Genomic DNA, 10532 nt, shown 5'->3' on the forward strand with positions numbered 1-10532 from the left:
TGGCCGTGGCATGTTCACCAGCTCTCATGGCCGTGGCATGTTCACCAGCTCTCGTGGCCGTGGCATGTTCATCAGCTCTCATGGCCTCCTACATTGGAAACCATGAGCACCATCCAGCTTTGATGTGAAAATGACTCCAGCAGGCATAGGGATTCAGGACTATACTCCCAGCAGGCAGGAGGCAGAGGCAGGTGGAACATGTGAGTTCAAGGCCATCCTGAGCTACTCGATGCCCGCCCAATCCTATCTCTAAAAGATTACACTAAATTTAAAAGGGAAAAGAGGTCAGGCAGTGGTGGCACACACCTTTTATCTCAGTACTCAGGAGGGACAACCAGGCAGATCTCTGAGTTTGAGGTCAGCCTCGCAAGAAATCAAGTTCTAGAACAACCAGGGCCTACACAGAGAAATGCTGTCTGGGAAAAAAGAATAAAGAAGAGAATAAAGAAAGTAAGCCAGATGTGCATATATCTTCAGTCCCAGCACTCGGGAAGCAGAGGCAGGTGGATCTCTGTGAGTTTGAGGCCAGCCTAGACTATATAGCAAGTTCCAGAACAGCTAAGACCACTTTGAGACCCTCTCAAGGTGGGGAATAAAAGCTGGAGAGATGGTTCAGTTAGGTTAAGAAGTTCTTGTTGCCTGTTATTCTTGCAGAAGACCTGAGTTTGGTTCCCAGCACCCATATCAGGCAGTTGACACCCCAGCTCCAGAGCACCGTTCTGGCCTCTTCTGGCCTCCCCAGGCATTGCACGCATGTGACAGACAGACACACACATTCATATTTAACAATTTAGAAAAGGGGAGGACAGGCAAGATGGATCAGTAGGCAAAGGAACTTGCTGAGGCATGGGATGACCTGAGTTTGATACTTGGGACCCATGAACCGACTCCTGCAAGTGTCCTCTGACCTCCACATGCACACATGACACGCACACAATAAATGAATAAATAGATGAATAAATGTAACTTAATGAACTTTTGACCCAGGGTTTCTCCTGGAACTCGCTTTGTTGACCAGGCTGGCCTCGAACTCACAGAGATCCGCCTGTCTCTGTCTCCCGAGTGCTGGGATTAAAGGCGTGCTCCACCACACCCAGTAATTTAATGAATTTTTAAGTCCTCACACTAAAGGAAAGACGCTGGTGGTTCATGCCTGTAATTATAATGCAAGAGGATCAGTTCAAGTGTATCCTGGGGTACATGAGACTATCCCAAAAACAAAACAAAACCTCAACAACAATCCAAAACACAAAGTTAAAAAAGCAGTATGTCCAGGGAGCAGAGCCTCCTCTACCCCCGCGGAAAAAGTTGGATAATAGGGTGCAGATACGGAACTTTGTGGGGAGGTACTGTGTATTGCCCACATAATAATGTTTTTCTTTTAGGGAGAGCCAATGGCAGGGTCCACTGTCTGCAAGATCACCATACTGTTCCTAGTCCTGCTATTCCCGGAGCTCCACGTGGCAGGCACCCTTGCATCTGGATCCTCTCCCCGGAATCTGCCTGAAACCCAGCCCCACCTTCCCAGCTCTACACTGTGGGTGCCTCAGCCCAGTCATCATGGCCGACGGGGCCTGGGCAAGAAGGACAGGGGCCCAGGCATGCCCAGCCGGGGCCAGGAGGGGGCTGTGGTCACTGCTGCTAGGCAGGCTTCCCGGATAACGCTTGGACAGCGCCCTTCCGGCCTTCTGCAGGACAAGGAGCTGCTTCTGGGGCTGGCATTGCCCTATCCTGAGAAGGAGCCCCGGTCTTCTGGGTGGGAGAGGATGAAGAAACGTGGCAGAGAACACAAGAGACGCAGGGACCGGCTGCGTCAGCACCGAGGTAGCTGGAGGCCGGGGAGCCCTTTACTCCGGGAAGGCTCTAGGCTCTAATGCGCAGGACAGGAAGTGGTCAGAGAGTCAGAGTTTTAAGGCCCCGGAGAGACCATTCAAAACCCCCAAAGAGGCAGAAGTGGGCTCTCAGAAGAGGAGGTGCATCTTACTAAAGTCAGAGCAGTCTGCTAGGGAGAGGAAGCAGGGAGAGGCCGAGGAGGGACAGAGGTGAAGAGGGAGTTTGTGATAGAAGCTCTGCCTCCTTCGGCTGTCAGTCATCCTCCTAGGTCGGGAAAATCTACCTTGCATCTGACCTAAATCTACCCAACTCTAAACCCTGCCAGCGTTCAGACCGAAGATCTGGGAGCCCTCCTCTGGGCACCTCTTTTAATGAGCTCCAGAATGAAGTGGAAGCCTAGAGCTTGGACTCTTGCACTCAGATCTGTTGAGAGTAGGGTCTGACTCCACTACTCACTAGTTTGTAGCCTTGGGAAAGTCACTTTCGTGAGCCTCAGTTTGTCCCTCTGCAAAGACACAGCCCGACCTTAGTGCAGGAGGAGGTGACCTGCCGCTCAGAGAGCTTAGACTTGGGGGTCACGACACCATCCCAAAGCAATCGCTACTAAATCCTGGGCGTCTCAGTCCGCACCCTCCAACCCTGCACACCAGTGACCCCATGTGGTAGCCAACTGTCTGTCACGATGACAAAGAGGAGAAAGTTGATTTGGGATCAAGGATTCAGAACATTCTGTCTAAGTTGCTTGGACATGTTGTGAGGCAGAGCTCGGCCGAAGCAGCCTGGAGCTGCTCACCTCATGGTGCCCGGTGGCTGAGGGAAAAAAGGAGGAGGAGGAAGAGAGAGGAAGGGAGAGACAGCACAGGAATACCTGGGTCCCTGTATCCCTTCAAAGGCACCCCCAATCACTCAAGTTCTTTCCACTAAGCCCCATCTCCCAGAGACCCCACTGCTTCCAAGTAGAGCGAGGGGCTGGAGAATCAAGTTTTTCTTTTTTAAAGATTTATTTGTAATGTTTTTAGTTATGGGTATGTATGTGTGAATACATGCATGTGAGCGTGGTGCCATCGGGGACTAGAGGCATCTGGTCTCCTGGAGCTGGAACAAAAGGAGGTTGTGAGCCACCTGGCACGGGCGCTGGGAATCGAACTCAGGTCCTTTGCCAGAGCAGTGCATGCTCTTAGCTTCTGAGTCATCTCTCCAGCCCAAAGACCAAGTCCTGGGTCCTTGGGGACAGCAAAGATATATACTGCAGGGTCTTGAGAGAAATGTCACCCCTCCCATGCCTGCCCATCTCCAACCAGTTGGGTTGGCCCCTCCCCTAAACCAGATGGCCCCTCCCACAACCAACTGACCCCTCCCCCACCAGCAGCTGGTTCCTCCCCCATCAGCTGACTCCTCCCGCTGACCTTTCTTGGGCCTCACCTGGCCCTGAGCCTACATTGGCCACCTGGCTACTAAGTCTTTTCATGTAACAAGACTGCCTTAGGGACAGAGCGACTGCCACAGACGGGCTGGTTGGGTGTTTCTCCAGGAGGAAGGTGGAGCACCCACTGCCACTTCTTTCTGCAGATAGTGAGAGAGAAGGCACTTGCTTCCTGGCCAGGTTGACTGAGACTCCCCAGACGCCAATGTCGTCATACTCCCTCCCATTCTCGGGGGTCCCCTGTGCCAATTTGGAAACTGCTGATGCCTGAGGACCAGCAGGAGAGCACAGTACACATGGGGTCCCCAATTTTCCTCTTTGGTCAAGAGGCAGGACCCTCCTGAGGGCAAAAACACGGTGGCAGGAAACAGATGAAGCCCACAGGTCGGGCCAGTTCATCATCACTTGTGAAGCCTCAGGCTGACTGGGGTTCATTTCTGCGAGGTGGGGTGGACCCTACGGGATCCATATCAACTTATACCTGTGCGTTGCAAGGACAAATGTAGACGACCAACCCCCCCATCTTCCATCCCGGTCCCATTGTTTGTGACCCTGTTGCCTTCCGCTCTCATTCTCCCACCTGAGTGTCTTCAAAAGTGGCCCCAGAAATCAAAAGCATTGGCCTTGCACCCGGACGGAGGTTCAAATCTATGTCCTGCCATACAAGAGCTGTGTGTCCTTAGTGAAGCCACCTAACCTCTCTGGCTTGGGTTCCTCCACTGTAGATGAGCTGCAACTGCTTCTCAGAGTTCCTGAGGCACTTAGATAAAGTAACTACTGTGAAGTGGCGTGTGTGTGTGCAAGCGTGTGTGCCTGCATGCATGTGTGCATGTGTGTAAGCAGCTTTCTCAAAGTCTCCCCAAGCAGTGTCCCTCGGCCTCCATGAACCTCACCTCCTCCAGGAAGCCTTCTATGGTTTTATGTTCCTAGCTGCCCTCAGGCATCCTGGATCCAGACTTCTAGAATGCAGCTTCTCAAGGAGGAGAACCTTTCAACCACTCCCTCTCCCCCAGTGACTGCTGTTTCTGGGTCTCTAGCAGGGTAGACAGCAGGGTGTTGGATAAACCAAGGGTCCACAGCAGAAAGGTCGGGCTGCCCTGTAGGTGAACACTGAGCAGCAGGCTGGTCACCCTGTGTTTGCCCTGTCTCAGGACGAGCTGCCATCCGCGGGCCCAGCTCCCTAATGAAGAAGGTGGAACCTTCTGAAGACCAGATGCTGGAGGCTGCCACAGAGGAGTCTTCTACCAGCCTGGCCCCAACCATGCTCTTCCTAACCACAGCAGATGTTGCCACGCCTACCCCAGAGGAGTCCCGGATCCTGCCTGTCACCTCCCTGCGGCCCCAGGTAAGGGCACAGGCCTCCTGTCAGGACTGAACAGATCTGTAGAATTAAGGTGCGCATCAAAAGGAACTTTCTTGGAGCGGCCTACAGGCTGTGGTCCGGCTGGTCCAACAGCTGCTGTCTCCCCACGGAAAAGCAAAGAAAGAATCAGGTTTGGTCCACGAGGCCAGGTATCTCAGCTGGTCTTTTCTGTGTCATAATCCTGAAGTAGGTTCTAATACCAGCAAATACCTCGGCAGCAGGACAGACGGACTTGCCACCAAAAGCGAGGACAAGTAGACAAAAAGCAAAAGCTTCCTTCTTCCATGTCCTTTCAGGCATGTGGGAGCGGGGACCGGAAGGTGTGGCCCTAATTTAGGGTGAGTCAAGAAAAATCTCTCACAGGTGTGCCCAGCTGCTTGGGTTTTAATTGAGTCTCTTCCTGTTCTACTTAGGTAAACTGAGGCACAGCAGGAAGGTGGTAGTGGAAGCCAGTAAGCTTTTGCCCCACTGGGTATTCTGCCTCCAGAAAAGATGACAAAAACCACAGCATATGGCCTTGGGGGCTTGGGCTGGGACAACCCGGAAGCCAGTGCCAGCTCAGCATGCTGCTCTCTACACACGTAGAGGGGGGACTCCTGGGAGGACCTTAAAGTCTGGAAGAGCTCCAAAAGCAGCCAGGAGATTTAAAAACCCATGACTAGAGTGGCATAGGTCAGTGAGGTGGCTGACCCGTCTACTCCCCAGCTCTGAGAAAGTAAATGGGAAGGGAACAGGGACGCTCACACAGCTCTGACCGCTGGTGACTCAAGAAGGGCACAGGAGTTCACCTGGCCGTTCTTGTTTATGATGGGGACAGGAGTTCACCTGGCCATTCTCGTTTATGACGGGGACAGAAAGGGGACAGACAGCTCGAAAGTTGTGGCCATGGGCAGGTAGTTACAGTCTGTGCCTTGCTGAACCCTGGCCATCACGTACACGGGGACCCAGCCACGATATCTGGTCCTCAGTAGTTTCCAGGATATTGTTCAGCGTTGGTTGTGAGTGAGTCAGGGTTGTGAGTGGCCCTCTGTTGTGAGTGGGATTGAGGCCTGCATGTGGTCTTCGCAGAACCTTGAGAGACGTCAGAGAAATGAGCAATGGGTCCACCTCTAATTCCCTCCCCGATGGGCTAACACATTCTGAACAAGCAGGTTCCGCAGCCTCCCTCACCATTACCTTGACATCTTCACCTGGAAGACTCCAGGTCTTCTCCCCGCCTTGTCTTCTGCAGGCACAGCCCAGGTCTGATGGGGACGTGATGCCCACGCTGGACATGGCCTTATTTGACTGGACTGACTATGAGGATTTAAAACCAGAGGTCTGGCCTTCTGCAAAGAGGAAAGGTAAGTCTGCTTTGCCCCCCCAGCCCCATGTTTGGACTCCTCTGTCCAGCACCTACTGAAGAGGATCCTTGCTGAGTCCAGGATGACCCGCAGGCGTCCAGAGGTGGGCTGGAGAGCATTAGTCTAAGCTGAACCTGACTAACTGTGGCAGTCTCCCGCACTCTCTGCACACTAGACAGGACCCACGCCTCTTACAAGGCAACGGGCTACAGGATCTGCTTCGGGGGAGAAAGTGAAGTCGAGAGAGGCAGAGGATCTTGTCTGGGCCACACTGTGGGAGTGGCCACTGACTCTGTGACACCCCCAAGTCTTGTGCTTAATATGACCTCCAGTTTCCTTGTCCCCAGAGAAACACTGGAGTCAGTATGCCAGTGATGGAAACGAGACGTCGCCAGCTGAGGGGGAACCTTGTGACCATCACCAGGATTGCCTTCCAGGTACCTGGTACCCCTAAACCCACACCCTACACGTGAGGCACCAGACTGGGAGGGAATGCCAGAAAGGCAGGTGAGACAGGGCTTCTAGCATGGGAGCAAGCCTGAGTGAGGGTCATGACCCTTTCTGCACAATAATTAGCAACTGCAGTAGCCACGAGTTTCCTGAGTGTCTCTGCCACAGAATGACGTTAGAGAGAGGTGGGGAGAGAAGTGAGGTGCGGTGGGGGTGGAGACTGACTGACTTCATTTTCAGGCAAAGCAAAGCAATTATGCCCTACAGAGGCTAAGGGCCTTTTCCAAGATCACACAGCCTCAGCCACCTTGGTTCCTAAGCTTCTTACCCACAACCCACCCTGCCCTGAGTGAGAGGATCTGCTCCTGACCTTGTCTTCTCAACGCCCACATGGCTTAATTCAGTCCCCTCATCATGTCACCACCTCGCTTTCTGAGGATGGTTTCCATGACACCCTCTCCCGGTCAGCATCCTACTCATCATAGCGGAGGAACATGGGGGACCTGCTGTCTGTCCAGAGTCTGAGCCGCTGGTCCTGGGGGTCAGGTGACTCCCCAGAGCAGAAGCGGTGGTGGGGAAACATCTGTCACCACAGCACCTGGGAAGCAAAGGCAGGAGGATCAGGAGTTCAAGATCATCCCGGGGTCCATAGGGAGATGCAGGCCAGACCCTGTCTTGGGGGATGCTTCTCTGAGTGCTGATGGTGACACTTATTCTAGGCAAGAGAGGAAATAAGTTGGCAGAGAGTCCTCTGGCCTGATGTCATGCTGGCCTGAAGGGAGCTGTGGGGAAAAGCCTTGCTGCCAGGGAAGCCCCATGCTGGGTGGCCCTGGTCATGGCTATGCTGTCCCTTGTCTGGAGCTGCTGGGGGAGGGGGTGGCTGGGACAGGGGCCAAGGTGAGTGAGGCCACACGCAGCAGGAGATCAGGGACTACTGGTGTCCCTTACTGCTACCAAATAATGAGTGCCCTGAGGGGTGGGGGCAGGGCAGACTCAAGTGGCCATCCCCATGGCGCCACATGGGCAGGATATTCTGCAAAACGCAGCCATTTTGGCATTGTTGAAGTGGGATACCAGCCCAGACAGGCTGTCTGTTCCTACACCATTATCTGCACTCTGAGTGTGAAGAGAAGGCTGGAGTTAGGGCCAACAGGACAGTAATAGGCAGAGATGCCTCAGGCTTGCCTAAGCTATCCCTGCAGCCACCCACGGCTTTCGTTACCCCATCTGTCCAAGAGGACATTAGTGTCCGTGATCCCTGAGGTCCCTCTCCTCCCTCAGCCGGCTCTACCTCTGGCACCCCCATCCCTGGGAGGCGAACCCCAGACCACCTTTGATCCTCCCATGATCGATCAAGTGGCCATCTGGGGAGGCCTGCGTCTCTGCTACCTGCCTCTGGGGATTTCATCCCTGAGATCCAGCAGTGGCCCCAGCCCGGGGTGGGGGCGGCTTACACACCAGATGGCACACCAGGGCATGGACTGCCACACATATGATGGATCTCCTGTCCAGTGGGACTCAGTGAGGGGCGGCGGGGAGGAGCCGCTTAGCTTGGCTGACCACATGTGCTTGCTGTGTTGCCAGGAACTTGCTGCGACCTCCGGGAACATCTCTGCACGCCCCACAACCGCGGCCTCAACAACAAATGCTTTGATGACTGCATGTGCATGGAAGGTCAGTCTGGGCTCCGGGAGTGGCCAGCCCCCTCCCCACTGTGCTCCCGGAACCATGAAGCCTTTGTTGTCCAGCCAGCTCTGCAATGAGTGGGGCATGAGGTTTCCTGGCAGAGGGTGGTTGTGACGGAAAGGTTTGGGGAGAGGGAGTGGGTAGGAAAACCCCCTGGGAGCTGAAGGCACCGGTAGGAACAGCTTTGCCGGGGTCTTCCAATCTGTCTGCTCATCGCGTCTCCATTCCTGGCATCGTTTCTCAGATTTGTGTTCTTGCCTCTTGAAACACAAGCTGGTGTGATCGCTCAGGATCAGGAGGGGGAGAAGGGAGGAGACAGGAACGTATCCCTTTTAAATAAGAGCCAACCTGAGAAGGCTGGCAGGCTCTCAGCAGAACTCTGGATGGGAGACTTTCCAAGTGAGATGGTGGGGAACAGGGAGTCGGGTGGGATTCCCAGCAGCCACAGGAAACGGTGTTTAACTTCTCTGAGCACCCACCCAATGGAAGGGTGTGCCCCATGCACACCTGTGCCCATTGGTGCCTGTCCTGTGCCGTGTCCACAGTCACCCCTGGAAGGAAGGTTTTATGATTCCCATTTCAGAAGTGAGGTGAGGTGACTTACTCAAACACATTTATGGAAGAGTGGGGTGCAGAAGAACACCCTGGTAGTAGCGTGTTTGTCTCTATGAGAACAGCAACAGCAAAAAGTCCTGAGGCTGAGTTATGTAGGCAGGCCTCAAACACATGATTTTCCTGCCTCAGCCTCTCAAGCAGCTGGAGTTAAAGGTCTGCAGCATCATTGCTGGATCTCCCCTTACTTCCCTTGCTTCTTTGTTTGTTTGTTTTTGTTTTTGTTTTGTTTTTTGGTGGGGGCGTATTTTATTTTATCATAGGAAAAAAGGAAACGAGTGAGAGAGGAGAGGAGAGGAGAGGAGAGGAGAGGAGAGGAGAGGAGAAGAAGGGAGAGGAGAAGAGAGGAGAGGAGGGGAGGGAAGGGGAGGAGAAGGGAGAGGGAAAGGGAAGGAAATGAAAAAGAAAAGTTGCCTGTGGTGGTATATGCTTGTAATCCCAGCACTTGAGAGGCTGAGGCAGGGCTATCGTGAGTTTGAGGCCAACTGAGGGGGGTGCACAGTGACACCTTGCTTGGAAAACAACAAACCAGGGCTAGCAATTGACTCAGGGTATAAAGGGTCTTTGTCCACAAGCCTGATGACCCGTGTTCAGTAACTGGAACCCTTGTAAATGTGGCAGGAAAGAACCAGTCAAAGTTGCACTCAGGAGGCAGAGGTAGGTGGATCTCTGTGAGTTCAAGGCCTGCCTGCTCTACACAGTTAGACCCAGTCTCTAAATAAATACATACATAAATTGCTGAAGGGATAGCTCAGTGGTAGAGTGCTTGTCAGGCCTTGAGTTCATCCCCCTATCCAAATGAAAGACAGGGCCAGGGAAGGGCTGGAGAGGTGGCTCAGTGGTGAAGAGCACTGGCTGCTCTTGCAGAGGACCCAGATAGCAGCTCAGGACCATCCATTACTCCAGTTCCAGGGATCCAATGCCATCTTCTGACCTTCACTGGCACCAGACATGTACATGGTACACATACATCCAAGCAGACAAAACTTCAGACTCAAAATAAATCTTACAGAAAAAAAGTTTAAATGAGAACTATGAAGAAACAGGTGGAAAATAATTCGACTTCTGTCTTCAGAGTCTTCAAACACACACTGCTGACGTTGCAGTCTCAGGAGCCCCTGGTTCCCGTCACTGAACTTCAGTAAAGACCAACTGTGGCCATCCTGGGTGGGGCTCTCACCTCCACACACTTTCCTTATGCCAATATGATCTTTATGTATTTATACAGTATTTATTTTGGCGCACACCTCTGAGAGATAAGCACCCTTTCAAAACAAGATTCCTAAATTGCCGAGCCAAGTGATATTCAACCTTCATTCCGGCCTCTGAGGGCGGATTCCTCCCCTAGCTGCTATGTGAACCCGAGCCACACACAAAGTCTAGTTCACAGTAATAAAAGAGCCTGCATCTTCTCCACTCCTGTGTTACAGAAAAAAAACCCCTAGATAAGCCCTCTCTGGAGCCAGGTATGGTGGCCTGTGCCTGTGATCTCAGCGCTCCAGAGGTAGAGATAGGAGACTCAGGGGTTCAAGGTCATCTTCAGCCACATAGGGAGTTCCATCCAGGGCGTCCTGGGCTACAGAAGCTCTTGTATCCATCACCCACCCACCCCCACAAAAGGAAAAGGGGGAAGAAAAAGTCCCTGGAGAGTCATAATGGCTGTGAAAAAGAAAGCCCGAAAGATCGGAAGGTATTTCCACAGGATGTTATACAGAGTTCTTAGGAAAAGGGCAAAAAAAAAAAACCCAGGTGATGAGGGTTGGAAGAGAGCCTGAGGTGTTCCGATAGAAGGCAGATGGTAAAGGCAGGGACCTTTGGCAGG

General features: G+C 53.0%; 1 protein-coding gene across 2 annotated transcripts in view; it reads left to right on the forward strand.

The window, feature by feature from the left end:
* Positions 1 to 1394: 1394 nt before the first annotated feature.
* Positions 1395 to 10532, forward strand: part of Draxin (dorsal inhibitory axon guidance protein) — a 12044-nt gene continuing 2906 nt past the window's right edge. For both annotated transcript variants that reach the window (XM_005353732.3, XM_026781805.1), the window contains exons 1-5: positions 1395 to 1824; positions 4408 to 4601; positions 5851 to 5962; positions 6310 to 6399; positions 7997 to 8086. In XM_005353732.3, the coding sequence (XP_005353789.1) occupies positions 1395 to 1824; positions 4408 to 4601; positions 5851 to 5962; positions 6310 to 6399; positions 7997 to 8086 (916 nt within the window). The remainder of the gene's footprint in view (positions 1825 to 4407; positions 4602 to 5850; positions 5963 to 6309; positions 6400 to 7996; positions 8087 to 10532) is intronic.

The sequence above is a fragment of the Microtus ochrogaster genome, chromosome 10, assembly GCF_000317375.1.
Source record: "Microtus ochrogaster isolate Prairie Vole_2 chromosome 10, MicOch1.0, whole genome shotgun sequence".
Lineage (NCBI taxonomy): Eukaryota > Metazoa > Chordata > Mammalia > Rodentia > Cricetidae > Microtus > Microtus ochrogaster.